This window comes from Cydia fagiglandana, chromosome 9 (genome assembly GCF_963556715.1).
Source record: "Cydia fagiglandana chromosome 9, ilCydFagi1.1, whole genome shotgun sequence".
NCBI classification, from domain to species: domain Eukaryota; kingdom Metazoa; phylum Arthropoda; class Insecta; order Lepidoptera; family Tortricidae; genus Cydia; species Cydia fagiglandana.
In genome coordinates, this window is record NC_085940.1 from 12,441,641 (window position 1) to 12,460,632 (window position 18,992).

The window sequence follows — 18,992 nt, forward strand, 5'->3', positions numbered from 1 at the left end:
TATACCTATATCATTTCGCCAGATTTTTGCAAGATAAGTACAGACACAACTTCAAAACCGGCGATATTTTAGGTAATTTTCTCAACAAAACGGAGGAAATATATCTAAATAGGTATCTACTTACTCATTATTATGAAATTTATGAACTGTCCAAAAAAGCGTTCGTCAATCTTATATATATACCTACTTACTAACTTTACCACGAGAGACGAGAGTGCCGATATGTACCTAATAGGTAGATTGTACTTTTCAATAAAATCTTAGGTGCCTACCTGTGTAGGTCCCTATAAAGGCTATAGAAGCCAATTTCATAAATAAGTTTTTATACCAATTAATTACTTATACTGTGCCGCGTTGTCAATCCATACCTACAGGACCTCTAACGGACCTAGTAATATGACACAGGGACTCACGAAGCCAGTTGTATTAGCTTGGGTTAGACAAGTTCCGCCAGAGACTAATATGTCCTCCTAAGGCCCAAGGTCCTATCTATAGTACTTCTTCTGTTCGATGAAATTTAAACCATATTCAATAGGAACAGAGTTGCATTGCTTTTGTTTCGTTAAATTTTTAAACAAACAAAATTCAACCCTGTTCCCTGCACTATAGGTTCAAATTTCATTGGCAAATTTTAGGTTTCGCATTTGTATGGCTGGGCCTTAGGAGGATATCGACATTGACAAAGCGCTGTAAATATGTGAACACTACCTTATTGCCTGTACATTATGATAGTGATACTTATATGTATAGGTGGATGGTTTGGTTTGGTCTAAGCTAAGTAGGTAAGCTACGTAAATTCCTAATAGGAAATTTTTATTCTGAATTTAAGAATAAATAAACACAACAAAATCCTTTCAGATACCCCTGAAACGCGCTACGCATTGTAAAACAAAGGTTTTCAGCATATTTCCGGTTGTGTCAGCGATACAACACACTAGGGTAATGTAAAACTATTATTTTATCTTTTAAGAACATGGCGCTCTTACGCTCTTTTGGCTCCCGACGGTAAACACAGCTGTCACATCGGGCCGCTATTCTCGACGGATCAATACTGTTATCAGAGCGTAGGTGTTTATGCGCGTAGTACACACACAGCCGCGCACCGATGAGGTCGCTCGCGATAACGTAAACGGGAAATGTGAATGATGCCACTTCCCGAACTGTTGAAAAGGGCCTCGAGCTACTTCCTAGGACTGGAGTTCGAGGACTATGAAGAACTGCCGGATTATGTCGACAATGAAATATTATTCTGCAAAAACAACGTGTGCGTACATCCTCCAACAGTCGCGAGGCATGAGCTCGATGTGATCCACCATCCAGGCTATCTAACTGTCACTACCAAGGTATTTACAGATCAACATAACAATTCCAAACGACCCACGCTATTCTTAAATTGGATACCTAATTCTACGCTCAAGAAATGCCCTTCAGCCGTAGAAACAAGCCCGAGCGATGAGTTGGGACTGCGTAAAACTACCAAAGAAACAAAGCCAAATGACTCAAATAAGAAGATCGATTCTAACAACGAAAACGCATTTTCAGACTCGTCAGAAACAACTAGTATTAATTCTAACTCCGACAAACATAGTATTAAGTCTAACGATACGCGATACACGCATAACGAACCTACGCAAGAAGATTTGACATCCAGCTCAAAACCTACGGTAAAGACCGTTGGTTCGGCCAAAGATAGCGTTTTCGGGAGTTTTGAGAAAGATGAAAACAAGGAAGATGTGTTTATGTTTGATAAACACGTGAGGTCGCAGTCTATGACGTCAGTCAACATAACTATTGCTAATCCGACCGTCGAAAACATCGATTTGACTCCTGACTCGATGTCTGGTGACAAGTTCATAAGGTCTCTCTCCATGAGCTCGTGTGATGAAGGCAACCCCAATTGGATGAGCACTCCTGAGTTTCTGGCGCTGAAGCATAACCTGGTGTTTCCTGAGAGTGTGCAGAGCTCACCGGTACCACAGAGACGCGCGCCGATTAAATGTCGAAGGTCAGTATAAATACAAGAAGCACAGAAAACCGGTGGTTTGTCTACGGCAAGAAGACATTCTTAAGTGATTATCCCAAGAATAGACCCTATTGCGACGTAATAAGGTTGACGAATCAATCACTTATCTATGTCTTCGATGATAATTAAAGGCATTAGCATACCTACTACTAATTTAATCTTCAAAGTTGCCAACGCTAATGCAGTTTTGAAATTGCATATCATTCATTACGTCAGGATAATCGGATCCTAACTTGGGTAGATGTTGCGTTGCGTAGGTATACCTAAAAGTGTAATAGAGTAATTAAATATGGTTGGGGAGCCCAAGAGGGGAATTGTGTAGTTAGATTTAGTTACTCGAGCGCGTCAGATAAATTTGTGATATGAGTGATATTTTATTTTATTACCCCGTGGAGTCTACCTTCACCACTTTTAGCCGTCTATATTGACCCATTGGTTGGTGGCCCCCCACCAATTCAACAAATCGTTAAGCAGCTTGTGGATTTGGTCATTTTTAAGTTGATTGTGCTATTACTGATGAATCTGTCAATTTAGGAATTGCGTAGGTACATAGAATTGCAAGATTAAGTTATAGAATAATTAGGTATAGCATTAATGTGGACCTAAACGACCAAATCCACAATCTACTATTTTTTCTACGATTTTTTTAACCCTCCACCAACCCCACAAATTTAAAAAAATCTAACAACAACACAACAATTTAAAACAACAACAACAACAACACAACAACAACACAACAACAAACACAACAACAACAAACAATTTAAACAATTTAAAATATGTCTCACGAAAGTTTAATATCGATTAAAAAAATCTATAGAAGCTTTCCCAAATTTTTGGTCAATGTTTCCAATGGATAATTATATCTACGCATAGGTATACCTTCCAGATAGGATTACGATCAATTTAGGCTATCTTCAACACACATTAAACCTGTAACCTACATTCATACCTATTACATCAAATCGATTTCTCACTAAAGTAGCTGTGCTCATTAACAATGCAACGTATGCACTACTATCGGGCACGTTACACGATACCATAACCGCAATTAATTAACTTATGGCTCCTCTACACGATGGCCCAGCGTCGGCCACTCCAAGGTACGCAGCGGTAGAATGAGATAGCAATATCACTTGCTCCCTCTAACGCATAAATGCGTCCCTTGGAGTGGCCAGCGCTGGGCCATCGTGTAGAGGAGCCATTACATGTAGTATAACAACGCAATGGTGTATTCGACCTAAGTACGGTTCAGCAATTATGTATTATGATGCAACCGGCAAAACGCAAATGAGAAGGCGTAAAAGCCTATTAGATTATAGGTATTATTAATACCTAATACCTATCGTAAATAACTATTAATACCGTATTAATAGTTATTTACGATACAAGTCCGGAAAAGAGGAAATTTCCTATTCTCACGTGTATCGTACAACGTTTAACGGAAACGGAAAGTCCTGTTTTACGCACTAGTGCGGGAAAGTAGGACCGTATGTACTGTAAAATATGTTTTTATTATTCAGCATTATCTCTGCGCAGGGACGAAGCGTAATAGGTAGTCTGTTTACAGAAATAATCTAGGTAGATAATAGGTATGTTAGATTAATCATATGTATACCTATTAACAAAACACTGTCTCCTGAAATTATGCAAATGGCTTTTAACAGAACGTTGACACTAAGACGTAAAAGATAAGTATTTTAAACGAAACACCAAACTTAGCTAAATGTATTCTCAATGCAAATAAGGCAGACTGTCATTTAAACATCGTTGGTATTCCGCTTTTCAAGAATTTCAATACACCACACCACCTATTTTACCTACTGTGCTAAGGTGGTAGTAATTAACACAGGCGAATGCTTTGAAATACGATAAACAAAGTGACGTCGAATACACCGTGTTTTTATTGAATTCCGTTAACTTTGGGGTATGGTTAAGTACGTTTAAGGTGCAGTGAGTTCAGAAAACGGAGTTTTTTAAAAGCCGTAGCTCTTTTTTGGATCACAATACGGCTGCCATACATTCAATTAGCAAACTTGAGGGCTTTTTCTAGTGAGTGGAGTGATTAGAATCCTAAGTTTTTGACTTTTGCTCGATAGAAAACGATCACGAACATAGGTCTAAAACGGACTTTAAAGATTCGTAACAATTTGTGCACAAAAGATAGAAATATGAAAACTGCTTCTATGTACGCGCAATTGTATGCTTGAACGACTACCAGGATTACTTTTTTTTTTAATTTCACATTCACTAAATAAGTTTGAAAATATGATATCAGCGGTTCCGTGCACGCAACTTCTTTGATCAGATGCCCGCTGGGCTCGGATCAAAGCACACGTATCGCGAATTTAATTAAAATGACAGTTGGTTTTCGCATTTATTTCGACATTAAGTCATATACATATACGAAAAAGTATACCAGTAGACAAATAGTATTTAAAAAAACAGGGTAAATAATTATCATCACATGGAGCTCGAGTCTCATCTTAGATTTGATTTGTTGGGGCATAATGGTTGAAAAACGCAGTAAACTATCTTAAAACAATACGATTCCAATATCATTTAAGTAATTTGCTCCTTGAAACCCGGCTTAGAATGAAAAAAGTTTGAAGACTCATACTTATTGATTGGAATTAATTTTCATTATGCTGTACGGATATGATGGTCGTATTTGTCTACGTGACAGCGTGATAAAACGGTGTCCGTCTCTTTCTATCCCGCAGAGTTAAAAAGTGTCAGTTGTTTTATCACGTGGATAAATGTGGATAAAGCGATCCATAATAGGCTTGCTGGTATTAATATTGCATACCTATTTGACGTACTTTTGTACGTCAACGTCAATGAACTGTGATGACAATGTTGTGATCTTGTATTTATGTTAGAGAACTTTTGATCTTCAAATATTACCTATTAATACGGAACATTATGTAAATATTTCGTGTACTACTTGAAAATCGTGCAGTGGTACACCTATTTTGTTGCTGTGAGGTCCGTCTAAGATAGATGTATAATGCGGTTACGTGCTGTTCTGCAAACCTTCATGAAATCAAGAATAAATAAACGGCTATGGTCTAGCCTCAGCGAGTTTTTGCGGCTTGTGAGGCCGAGATATACATTATACATACTGGCCTACGAGGCTTACAGCCCAAAACCACTGCGGTGCCTGGTTTGTGATTGCCTTTGTATCGAGTGTTATACTAATTTACTATAAAATAAAACAAAGTTTTTCGTTCAATGATATTCTGTGCATATTTAATTTTATACCTCGTCGATGACAAACAAGCATACGGCCCGTCTGATGATAAGCAATCTTCGTAGCCTTTGGATGCCTGCAACTCCATGCGCGTTGCCGAGTCTAACACTCCGCACCCCTCGTTGATAACTGGCAACCATACTCACCGGCAGGAAGGACACTATGAGTAGGGTCTAGTGCTAGTGTTATTTGGCTGCAGATGTCTGTAAGGTTGAGCTCTGCTCTAGATCTGGAATGACATCTGCTGTGCTGTGCCCTACCACACAAAGCGAGATGTCATTCTCAGTTCCCATTCCCATACCTCTCTTTGGACGTAGTTCAAGGACCATATATCTTAAATATGCCGATACCGATATGTCCATATATCTTAAATATTAACTATAGAGATTCAGAGTCTGAACATATAACCGTAAGTTTACCAAAAAAATGCCGTAATAGCTGTAGGTACAGTCAGATGCAGAGAGAAAGAATCCGCCAAAATGAAATTTCCACCCTGCCAGGACTTTATTTATTGATAAAGATAACGATATATTTATTTGCAAAAAATATAGTGATGAACATAGGTGGACAGTAATTTTGGATGCGTAGGGTAGAGCGGGGAGAAACGTAACACTATGTACTTTGACCTTAGTTTCTGGTTAACCATTATTATTTTGATGAGTTTAATGTAGTCATACTCGTATATAACGTCAGTGCATGTTCTGTACATTAACGTCTTGACTAACATTATAATTGTGTATTTTGTTTTAAAAAAATCGTCTTTTGTTACTAATGACCCCGTTGGCGTGCAGAAAGTAACACGTTGTGGGTCAAAAGTAACAAGACACAGTGGGCTGTAATTTAATATAATATGACTTATCAAATCAAAATAAAAACCGGTCAAGTGTGAGTCGAACTCGCGTCCCAAGGGTTCAGTACTGCACACATTTTTGAACGAGCGAGCAAAGCGAAGTTCTTAAGTACATTCAACTATTTATTCAACAATTTAGTAAACAATTTCATTTCCGGCTAAACTAAAACAATGTGGTGGCGCGTTGATTATATTACACTTAGTTTATCAAATCACTCGAGCAGTTTAATTCCCCATTATAATTTTAGTCCTATTGTAATATAAATGCAAACAATATATAATTACGTCTTGTAATCCGTTTTAGAGATGGCGTATTAATGTCACTTATTTTTATTTAACAATTTTTCCATCTGACAGTTTCCATTTGACAGGAACAAAATGAACGAATGAACGAATGATATTGGCATAAAGTAGTCGCAAACTCGAAACAATGTGTGCACACGGCGACCACACTTTATGTCACTTTGTGTCATGTGTCGACCCTTCCCCATTTCTGGTAACTGTGTCGACACGGCGACGACTCTGCGACTGGAATTGTGACCGAAACAGACGGTGTCGACACAAGATGTGTCTACACCGCGTCGTAACGGCGACTGGAAATGGTTGTATGAGCTCTCTCGGATGCTTCAGGCCTTCGGCCCAACGCAGAGCTTGGCCATCGACCTTCGCACTAGCTGTCCGCACCACGTTTCAGTTTCACGTAAACAATTGCGGCTGTGTCCCTAAAACAGCCCAACCGCGTTTTTTTTCTTAAGTCCGACTCACGCTGGACTCTAGATTTCTAATAGGTTTTCCTGTCATCTAGAGGTTGACAATATATTAGGTTGGGGAGGTTGTGTATTTTTTTTTCAAAATTTTAGACCCAATTTTATCGGAGATAAGAGGGAGGGGGGGACGGTCATTTTTTGCCTATTTTCTTAAATAACTTTTAAACTGTTTCATATAAAATTATAAAAAAAATATATAGATCCTCAAAATAAGCCCTTTTATTATGTAACACGATATGGTTTGCAAAACTTGGTTTTCTAATTTACTCATATTCCCCTTAAAATAGCCGCCTATACTTAAAATTCATTTGTTTATATTACATGTCCGTCTTTGGGTACCAGACTTCCATATGTATACCAAATTTCAACTTAATTGGTCCAGTAGTTTTGGAGCAAATTGGCTGTGACAAACGGATAGACAGACGCACGAGTGATCCTATAAGGGTTCCGTTTTTTCTTTTTGAGTTACGGAACCCGACTCTCGAGCCGCGAACATTTAGAAACCAGAAATTTATTTGCTAAAAACATTGTCCTTACAAAGGTATACAAATGGAATACGCAGTGATAAAAAGTGAAATAAACTGTGTGAATCGTGTTAAATGTAATGTTTTGTCATAAAGGCTGCTTTTTCTACAATCAATTGTTTTATTTCCTAATTATACGTATTTTTATACATGAAAGAAAAAAAATTGGTATTATGAGATTTGATCAAGTCCAGCATAATTCACATAAATATAATGAAATTCATTGGTATACAATCAAATAAGCCATTTTATGCTGAATTCAATGATACATAATTAATATCATTCATACATATTTTTAAAGAAATGGTCATATTTCTAACACACGCCAAATTCGCGATGACCACCCATGGAGGCCACGCCACTAGACGTATATTTTTCTAAATTGGCCGCGCCACTCAACCTCAAGCCACCGTTAAATCTGAGGCGCCGCCATTCAACGGCTTGTTATGACTGTCCGTCTCCCGGCTCCCCGCCACCATAGAGACTGGGAGCCAGACAATGCCACTCTAGGGGATATGCAAATATTCAGAAAATGTATGAATTTTAATACAACATAAACATCAAATAACTAAAAGTCAAAAAACGTACTTTAGATTCGAAAAATCACGTTGCGTCCTCTCACACAACCTAATAGCACGTGGCGACCGTTTCGACTGAATGCGCTGACTGAGTGAAGGGGGCACCACTGTCTATCACTTAATAGCAGCGGAGTGGTATTTTGTCTATTAGATAAACCTACAGAGCAATAGTTACTTTCCACCCGCAGTTACTTTTGTCCCCGCTCTCCCCTACATTTCACTTGAAGAAGCATGCAATTTTTTCTTAGTAGCTAGGTAGTATAACTAAATATATACAAACTGAAGCTAAGCTAAGGTAAGTTATATAATAATAACATCATCGGAATACACATATGATTTTAATGAAATTGTCATTGAATTGATTTGTGCCTTATCGAAAGCCCTATTGATTAGAGTAGTACCTAAATAACGTTTTTCATTTGACGACTTCTGTATTTATTCGGTTTATTTAGTTCGAGTATCTAATGAATTCGATTATTTAGTTAATTTACATTTAAGTACGTCACATGTGACATGAACAGACAAGGAGAACAAGATAAAATATATTGTTTTGTCTTCCTTCTTTCAATGGAACTTTTTTAGAGTTTCTCTTCCTCAAAGGAGGCTAGTGGTTAAGACGAAAATCAAAATACTCTCATTTGCATCTTAAAAAAAACAGGATGGGTCACTGACCTGTCCCGGTAAAGTGAGGTAGTGTGCGTGACGCGTGCTTGTGTGTGAAATGGGGTAATTTGACAGAATCTGAAAATTTTCCCCGGGCATACCTCACCTTAAGAGAACTAATTGGCATAGTTAATTTAAAAAAAAAATTTTTTTTGCCTTTAAAAAAAATAAGATTAAAAAGTTATTAAATGTAGCATATAGCGTTTTTGTAACACGGGTATTACATTTAACTCAACCAAACAATTGAAATCTGTCACATATCAATGTCATTTCAAACATCGATCGACCGAGATTGTAATTTAGTTTAGGAGCAAATGTATGAACTCATTCTAAACACTAATCAATATGTAAACCGGCCCTATATAAGGCAAGTGTACACGCTTGTAGAGGCCTTATAGGAAAAAAAAAAATTGAATATCTCCGAAATGGAGTTAATTAGAATATCGGTGTCTTTGAGAAAGTTACTCAATTTAAGCTCAGGAATGCACCCTTGAAATTAACGGAAATCAAAAAAAACACGGTGTATACAATTCTTAGGAAACCATTACCATAATCATAAGACAATAAATATTTATTAAGATAATATCCTCTTGGTTGATCAACAAAGGCGTTATTCTTTAAAACTACTAGACCAAGATAACTCTGCATTCCATTTGCTACGTGTGGCAATAGTGTGATAGTTGTAAATGTAATTGTCATCTTTATTGACGTCAATTGTCTGTTAACCCTCACTTTGTACAATTCGGTGCAAAATTAGCTTAGACTCTCCTTTCGAAGAAGTTTTTTTACAATTTGTTATTGGTCCTAAATGAGTTTTTTTTTATACGCGTAGCCACTCCTACTAACCTACTTTTCTATCTATTTTCTTTCTTACTATTAAAAATAATAATCGTAACTTTACTTTTGAACCTTCTCACTAAATTTCACGATAATCGGTTCAAAAATGCGACTCTTAGACGAGAACATCCGGACATACGAAAGAATTTTTGTCCAAGCTGAAACGGAGACCTTCGCTTTCGCTCGGTCAATGAAATGAAATCCTACGTCAAACAAGTGTGCGAAACTGTGTGAGAGTTCAGAGGGCCTACCGCGAATCTCGTTCGACGTTTTGCCTCTCTGTCACACTTACTTACGAATTCACAAGTGCGACAGAGGCAACACGTCGAATGTGGTTCGCGGTAGACCCTCTGTTCTATTTTTAGTATCTACCTACCGGCTCCCAGTCCCACTTCAAGTTAAGCTAAAATTGCTCTAAGCTCTCCGTTACTTAAGTATACATATATAAACTGGAAAATCTTAGTCAGCACAGATTAAATAAATAGCAGATATGCCATCCCCGCATTAAAAATAAAAGTGTTCCGTCAACAAAGTTTTGTACGGAACACTAAAAAATGGAAAATTTACTGGTACTTTGTTCAGTATTGTTATACTGACCAGTAAACAGTTTTATCTACACACATATCATAAACTGTCTATGATGCCTTCAAAATTCGTAAATAATGGCCCACATTACGATAAACTGTTTTGTTGCAGCAAATTTTTTATCTGTGAAAATGTGGTAATAGCTTCATTACTATATCAAAATCGATTTGGTAATGCATTTCAAATTTCGAACATCTCTGAAAAAAAAAAGCAATTTGATTTGACCCCCATTCTAATATCAGTTGAGATGACGTTATAAGTAAAATATAATTTGTTTTGTTGTTTTTAAAGGAACTATAACAAAAGTTTCGTGTAAAATGTGCGATAAAGATATTTCGGAAACGCCATCTCATATCCGCGAGTTCCGCCAGAGAGCAAAGTCGGCTGTAATATGAAGTTAGTGAATATATCATAGAAAGTTTATAATATGTGTGTAGATAAAGCAGTGTATGTAACTGTACATAATTAGGCATTAAAACACTCGTGTGATACTATTATGAAACTCATTTCATTCGTTTCATAAACCCACACTCGTATTTTAATGCCTTTCATTATATGTACATATGATTTAGTATTAGAGTTAGACCAACACGCAGTGCGAGTGTTATTCGTCAAACTTCTATGAAATTATGACGCATATAAATGACAACACTTGCACTGCGCGCGTGTGTTATCAAAATCGTTGCAGACTTGTCTTGGTCTAACTCTATTACAAGCTTTTATTTACTTTCACCTGACCGTTGTCTGTCTGTCTGTCTGTCTGTCTGTAATCAAATCTTGCAAGTTAAATTTGATCCACTTCCCGGTTTCCGATTGAGCTGAAATTTTGCATACATACGTAAGTCGGGTGATAATGCAATATTATGGTGTCATTGAGCTGATCTGATGATGGAGACCGGGGGTGGCCATAGGAATAACTCTCTGATAAAACAACGAAACCTTATTGTGTTTGGGTTTTTAGAATTCTCTCGATAAGTATTAGTTGCTTGTGGGAAGAAAAGTACAGTCAGCGATAAAAACTTGTACCAAAAATGAAAATTTTGCCAAAAAATTTTTTTAGTTTAATTTTTGTCATTTCTGAAAGTGAAAGGTCGCCTACTCATCATTAAGTATGCCGACGAGCGTTCTTTGTCGTAATAATCCGCCGATTGTTCTGAAAGAACGTTGAGAATTTCATTATTGCCGGCTGGAACCGTCGCCTACTTTAAGGGGTAACCCTGACATATCATATCGATATGGCCTTGGATGCCAAATAGGGAGTTAAGTAGTCCTATACTGCAAAACGTAATTCAAGACCAAAAAAAGTAAGAAATGTTGCCACTTTTTTACTAGCGCGTCTTGTATTTATGTACAAATAAATAAATAAAAGTACTTTTTTAAATAGTAGGAGTAAAATTACTAATGAATAAATTATCTTAGCGTGATTATTTATCAAAAGGAATTTACAATTTTAGAAACAAATTATTGCAATGGCAACATGGTCTCACTTTTTTTGGTGTTGAATTACGTTTTGCAGTATAGATGGCGTATGAAATGATTGTACATGGAATTGAAAAAAAAAATGTTATTACGAGTTGGATGTCACCGGTGATATAAGTAAGAGTCAGCCAGCACTTCAGTGGTTAGTGATATTTGCGGTTCAGTGAGGAAAATGGGGCCGGCTACCTCGACTATGCCACGAGGATCCTGTTTAGATTACAGTCGCCATCATATATATTGGAGCGGCCAAGGTGCTCACAAATATCTGAGCACGCCTCTATTGTCAAGGCGTTAGAGTGCGTGTTCAGATATTGTGAACACCTTGGCCGCTCCGATATATCTGATGGCGACTGTACCTCTTAATATTAGTATTAGGTACTGTTATCTTATGAATTAAGTTAATTTTAGGTTTTGTTTTACCTTTTTAAGTTACCTATTCAACTTATTTAACTACCTACCTATGGCATAGCCTTAACTTAAAGGCAAACTAAGATAAATGTATAAGATAGAGAGTTTTTACTTTTGCCCACATCAGGGCTTGTATACAAAAATGAATTTTAATGGCCTTTATTTGCTAGTCCCACCTTTCTCTAAATTGCTTTGTTACGTCCTATCCTACATCCTACCTATGGCATCGACCGATACCAATCAAAATATCACAATGATGAAAGGTACCTATTGATTTGACGTCTTTTGTGCGCAGGCAGGGAAGCCATTTATAGAAGGGGGAAATTAGAAGTAACTTTAGCCCTTTGCACGCCCTTTAGGAGGTACCTTTGAGCATCCTTTTCTGACTGAATACTATGTGTTTTTCACGAAAGACGCACATATACCTCTAGCTATTATAGGTATATTAGGCAAGAATTAGCTATTTAGGCATTTAGCGGAAGCAGTTATAAAGTTGACCCAAAAAATTTTTATTAAGCTATGAGCTTCATCACATTTGTTCCTTGAGTAATTCTAAGCATTTCAAGCCTGGGAGGCAATAAGAAATGTGTGTCTACTCGGATTTGTAATGGATTCAAACTTTCAACCCCTTTTTAACCCTGTTAGAGGATGAATTTTACAAAACGCTGAAATTACTTTTCCTGTCTTTTAATAATATCCCCAAATACAAAGATTCAAGTCCCGCGTTCGAATTTTTTTTTGATATCCATACAAACTTTCAACTCCTTTTTCACCACCTTAGGGGATGAATTTTCAAAAACGCTGAAATTAGTTTTCTTGTATTTTAATAATATATCGTTTTACGAAGTTTCAAATTCCTAGCTTAAAATAAAACTTGAACCCCATACAAACTTTCATCCCCTTTTTAACCCCCTTAGGGGTTGAATTTCTCAAAATCGCTTCTTATCTCTTGTACACTTTATAAATGTAATCTAGTGTGCAAATTTCAACTTTCTATCTTTTGTAGTTTCGGCTCCGCGTAGCAAAAAACTCCAACCAAATTTTTCACTTTTTTACGTTTTTCTTGTAAAATTACTATGAAATTGAAAAAAACAAATATCAGCAATGAATTCTACGTCTTTGGTTTATACGAAAATGATACCAAACTTGCCCTAGTACCCACCAGGATCAGAGTAGATTTTTTTTAAAGATGACGGGTGGCGGCCGTCTTTGTACCCCACCCTCCCCCCCACTTCAGGCTAGAAATGCTTAGAATTACTCAAATATCAGATGTGATGAAGCTCATAGCTTAATAAAAAATTTTTGGGTCATGTATGGCAGCGTTACATAACTGACTCCAGTAATTCGTTTTTAAACGGATATTGGCAATCTTCCATCACTTAGTTTGTTATTTATGTAGTCACTTAGTATGTTATTAAGCGATGTAGTTGTGCTTCACTTATCCTAGTTAAAAGTGGTATTAGCTGAATAATAGCGACTTTCAAATGGGTTACGGCAGCTACCTATGTTTGGTCTAGGTATATCATGCGAGTTTTACATTTTTCAAAACGATGCAAGAGGGCATGATATAGGTTAGGTGTAGGGCAAAGCACAACTCCCCACTGGCGCAGCATACAAGGACCTATATCTTCAATTGTTTTTGCACCAGGTTCTCAGTGGATCTGAGCCAGATGCGATCCCTGCGACTGTTCTTCAACGACGACAACTGCACATGCGGGCAGCTGGTGGTCGCGTCCCGCGAGTCGCAGTACAAGATCCTGCATTTTCATCATGGCGGGCTGGATCACCTGGCGCAGGTGCTGCACCGGTGGCATTCGTTGTTGCACAACATCAGGCGGGCGCCGGGTAAGGAGCACTTCTTAACAACCTCTCCGCTTTATTGACTCGTCAGTATCTTTCTGTACTTCCATATGGCGGATTATACCACCTGGCACCGGTGGCATTCCCTGATGCACTATATTAGAAGCTCCAGTTAAGAGGTCTCTTCTAACAACCTTCTCTTAGCCTTTAGCCTCAGCATTTACTTCTAAACTTCCACCATGAAGGGCTGGTCCACCTGGCGTAATTGTTGCACCGGTAGCACTCATTGATTTGCTGCACAACAATATATAACGAGTGGTGGGTTAGAAGCATCTTCTTAATAACGTTTCTCTCCGCCCTATCCAGTCTTTATCCCAGGCCGCCGTTCTGTTCTAAGTCAAAATCTACTTTTAACCTTCCACCAAATACATTATAGTACAGCATACACTAAGGTCACTAGCAATGTTAATAAAAGCCTCACTTTTGTAAATATTATTTCGTAATCATTCGTCCGAAAGCCACACTCAACCGTAATAATAAAATAAGGACGTCAGGGCGACCCTTATTCCGCCCTTTGGTCCGTTTATGGAGTGGCTACACAAGCTTGTATGGGTATACTTAATTCCATTATCCTAATATGTGTTACGCCACTTACGCGGTCCTAGGAATATCCACACTCTTATTACAATATGAACTCAATTACAGGATCAGAAGAGCCTAATTTACCGTATCGACATTTCATGGTCTGCCGTCCCGAAGTACAAAAATCAGAGCAGCATCCCGAAGAAGGAAAGATACCGAAAATTACGCCGGAAATATTTTATGGGAAAGTCATGAATGGCAAGGGATTGATAGAAGATGACTTGTTCCTGAGAAAAGGCGTTTTCTTTGGAGGTTTAGATAAGGAGTTACGAAGAGAGGTTTGGCCGTTTTTGCTTCACTGTTACCCGTATAATACTACTTATGACGAACGGGAAATTATTCTTCAGTTAAGGACTAGAGAATATGAAGAAATTACTCGGAAAAGGCTGGAGAAGATGACCCCGGAGCAATACGCACTGTTTTGGAAGAACGTGCAGTGCGTAATTGAGAAAGACGTAGTGAGGACGGATCGGGGGAATCCATTCTTTGCCGGCGAAAACAATTATAATGTAGAGATTATGAAGAATATTTTGCTGAATTATGCTGTATATAATCCTGTTTTAGGGTAAGTACCATCATAACCATCCCTAATAGTTTACCCTATTCTAAAAAATAACACATTCACCATTAAACCACTTTTTAAAGACAAAGATCAGACTTAAATTGACTTCAATAATTGGCAGAATTGTAATTCAAATTGACTGTCTATCTGACGGTCCCCGCAAATTTATAAACCTGTGTAATTGAAATCTATGAAATGATAGATAATTATAATAAAGTAGGGTAAGTTTTCAAAATTCATGACATATCGTTTCAGCTATACGCAAGGCATGAGTGACTTGTTGGCGCCCGTGCTCTGCGAAATCAATTGTGAAGCAGAAGCCTTCTGGTGTTTCGTGGGGCTGATGCAGCGAGCCATATTTGTGTGCACACCTACAGACAATGATATGGACATTAATCTTGTAAGTACTGCAGTTGACTGCTGCATGAAAGGGAACGAGTAGGTAGGTATAGAATGTAGGTGGTGTAAAGTCCTGCTAACTCAGCACTGAAATGCGAATTGCTGCAGAACAATAGATATACCTACATGTTGGCTATTAGTGCTTCAGCATAATACAGCCAGAGAAAGTGAACTGAGTACCGTTAGAAAAGTTTAATTTTACTTCTCTAAGTTGGCAATGCAACGTCTTTGTCTACTAGGGCACGGTAGTGTCCCTGTCCCTGCCAAGTCGCATCTACCTCTTTTCTCAGAGCCATTAGTCAGGGCGTTTTTGACCTAACATTTTTAAGCACTTGTTCAGAAGGTACTTATACTTTGATTTGATGGCATAAGTGCCTTTTACGATTTATGTAATTATTTCTGTTCCAGAGTTACCTACGTGAATTAATAAGGATAATGTTACCGCATTTCTACAAGCACTTGGAAAAGCATGTGGACGCCATGGAGCTTCTCTTCTGCCACCGGTGGATATTATTGTAAGTGACGTACTGTTTTCATGTTCCTTCCGGGAGAGAGAGAAAGAAAGAGAGAGACAGAGAGAGGGAGAGATTAAGTTGTAGTTTTTCCGAAAGAAACTGCTTGTTTGATAGCGCTCACACAAGTTATTTACTTACGGTGTCGAATGTCACATTCCAGATGTTTCAAGCGCGAATTCACCGAAGCCGTAGCGCTTCGCATGTGGGAGGCGTGCTGGGCGAACTATCAGACGGACTACTTCCACCTGTTCCTCTGCCTGGCCATTATAGCAGTGTACGCCGATGACGTCATCGCGCAGGGCCTCAATACTGATGAGATGCTGCTGCACTTCAGTTCGTTAGGTATGTGGCTTATGACCTGTGGGCCAAGTCAGTCGCAATCTAATAAAGGCCGAATTAAACTTGTTGGTACGCCATTTGAGTGTGCAATATAATCTATATTATTAATATCATAGAGTAATATAAGTAAAGAAAGAGTCGTAATAACTCCATACATCAGTTTTCTTACCAACCACGCGCGTTATTTCATAGTCGAAATCTAGCGTCAAGTAGCGGAACATATCAGTACTGCTAGTCGACAATAGATGTCGCGGCGAATAAAAACTCTAATGCTCAACAATTTTTAACTATAATATTATAACCGGGTTAATCGAAACTCTATTTTCAACTCCTTCTGTTTCTAATATTAGTTGTAAATTGTTTTAGCAGTAGGTACATTTTTCGTCAGTAGCGACACTTTGTGCCATCTGGTGTCAAGTATCGGTACTGATAGTTCCACTACTTAACGTTAGACGTCGACTGCGAAATTACGCGCGTTTTGGTAAGAAAACTGATGTATGGAGTTACCACTCTTTTTATAAAACCATAATTGTTCCCCAGCAATGTACATGGACGGGCAACTGATCCTCCGCAAAGCGCGCGGCCTTCTGCACCAGTTCCGGCAGCTGGTGCGCATCCCCTGCTCGCTGGCGGGCCTGTGCCAGCGCTGCGGGCCCGGCATCTGGGACTCGGCGCACCGGCCCAGCGTCGAGTGCAACGGCGCACACGACTTCTGCAAATACGCTGTACAGTAACTCTCTTCAGGTGACTAACCGACACGCAAATTAGTTCTACAAACACGTTCTTAAATCTTAGGGAGCTTGCCGTCGGTAATGTACCTGCCGTCTGCCACTTCTTGGGGTGATATTCCACCTGTCCAATTTGTATTTTGTCTCCTCACATTTTGCTTTATAAGTTAGTGAGACGCAATGACATTAGACAGATGGAATACCACCCTTAGGTATGTCTGGGTTTTACGAGTTGAGCACAATGGCGAACATTTATTTCTGCAAATTCTATGAGTACCATTTATTAGCGGTACAGTACCATTTTACCATCGTAAAAGGTACTTTATGTTATGTGTTTTAGTACTCTGTACAAAACTTTGTTCATGGAGAGCACTAATCTTACCTACTCTACTATTTGTAAAGCCACAATGCCCATTTAATATTTAGCGATTAATGTATATTTTTTTAATCGGTTGCATAATAAAAATTACAAGACTGCTTGTAGATTTATATTGATTATTGAGACATGCACATCACAATCATGCTGCTGTACGTATTACTAAAGTAAATAATAATAACAAGCCATTACTTTACACTTAGTTTAGGTTATGAGTGTGGCCCATAATTTCCAAGAATATTTTTTTCTTGGTGGCGATTTTTCGTTCCCATATTTTTCCCGTGGAATTTCTTCGCTTTATTATACCTAGCGAAAGATTCTAAGGCCCCCCCCCCCCCCACATCTGGCGTCTTTCGAGCGTCGGCGTCTGTCGGCGTCGGTCCAGCGCTATGGAAAATGACGTCGCTGCGCAGTTGCGTCGACGCTGCGTCGACGTTGCGTCGACGTCGGCCATAGAATTGTAGACGCCGACGCTCGAAAGACGCCAGATGTGGGGGGGCCTTAATTCTACAATCTTTCGCTAGGTATAATAAAGCACGGGACTCAAAATAAGCACTTGAAGAAATATCAAACTTCGAATTCTTCTTGTACAAATAACTATTGATGCCCTTAAATTCGATATTTAAGTTTAGTTTAATTTTGACTATTTAATACATAGTTTAAATATCATAAATTAATTAATACACTGTTTATTATAAAAAAATATGTGTATTTATATAAAAAGCTACTTGTACACGGTGCCTACATACTTTTCATAACGTGTTTGCATCCTTTTTTAGGTACATGGCTACATGTACCTATTTACTAGATGCAGGAATTGATTCGAATTTATGGGATTGAAAATACATCATATGGGATTGAAAATACATCATAACTAATAATATGCAATATTAATAAACAAGAAATCAATAAATAATATTGCGTGACCTGCGTAAAATTGGTATAGAGACTTACATATAAACTTTATATAATCCTGTTTTGGTTGCTCATTACCATTGTTTATTTGTATTTAGAATGCACATAATTATGTTGTTATTTGTTAATAACAAAATAGGTAGCAAATAAGTATTATTAGATTAAGGAATGTCTCAATTAATAGAACTACGCTAATAATAACTGCGAGGGCAAAATGTACCTACTTACCTACCTCCCTACTCAGACTCGAAATTTATAATTCTTTTTTGTTCCTCAAGGTCTAAGAAACCGTTTTTTTTTTCACAAATAAGACATCCTTATAGCATGTGTAGGTAGATATGTTTCAAAGACTTAAGTAGGTATGCTGTCACCATAAAATGTGTTAAATAAATTGCGTTCCAGTATTTGTACAGTATATTTTATACAGTAGGTAATATTATACAAAATAGTATCCAATAGTTGTCAAGTATATATTGAAACAGAGATTAAACAAATGATCATAAGTCTAATAAACCTAAATTAGCCTGAGGCATTGTTCCCAGAACACTGGCCGCGTTCTCCCTCTGCACAGTGAGGCCGAGTTTTTGCGCAAAAAATGGGCCTACTCATGGTCGCCAGACATAGTTTGGTAGAATTTTCTTTTACTAGTTTTGTAGTGTCGCAAAATATATATATTTCTTGGCCCATAACCTGTAAAGTCGTGGCAGAGTAAGTAGATGCGGAGACAACTGGCTGGGGTAAATGTGCCG

The 18,992-nt window shown here is 38.0% G+C and overlaps 1 protein-coding gene across 1 annotated transcript; it reads left to right on the plus strand.

The window, feature by feature from the left end:
• Window positions 1-1,004: 1,004 nt before the first annotated feature.
• Window positions 1,005-17,652, plus strand: LOC134667375 (TBC1 domain family member 16). Its single transcript, XM_063524772.1, has 7 exons — window positions 1,005-2,005; window positions 13,616-13,812; window positions 14,473-14,974; window positions 15,227-15,371; window positions 15,779-15,885; window positions 16,046-16,227; window positions 16,765-17,652. The coding sequence occupies exons 1-7, from the start codon at window positions 1,143-1,145 to the stop codon at window positions 16,956-16,958; spliced, it is 2,190 nt and encodes a 729-aa protein (XP_063380842.1). The 5' UTR covers window positions 1,005-1,142; the 3' UTR covers window positions 16,959-17,652.
• Window positions 17,653-18,992: the final 1,340 nt, after the last annotated feature.

Bases quoted from the DNA above. Each gene is read 5' to 3' on its own strand.
- LOC134667375 (XM_063524772.1), top strand. From the start codon at position 1,143: ATGATGCCACTTCCCGAACTGTTGAAAAGGGCCTCGAGCTACTTCCTA. The intron at 14,975-15,226 runs GTAAGTACCATC...ATATCGTTTCAG, and splicing joins GTATATAATCCTGTTTTAGG to CTATACGCAAGGCATGAGTG. The intron at 16,228-16,764 runs GTATGTGGCTTA...ATTGTTCCCCAG, and splicing joins GCTGCACTTCAGTTCGTTAG to CAATGTACATGGACGGGCAA.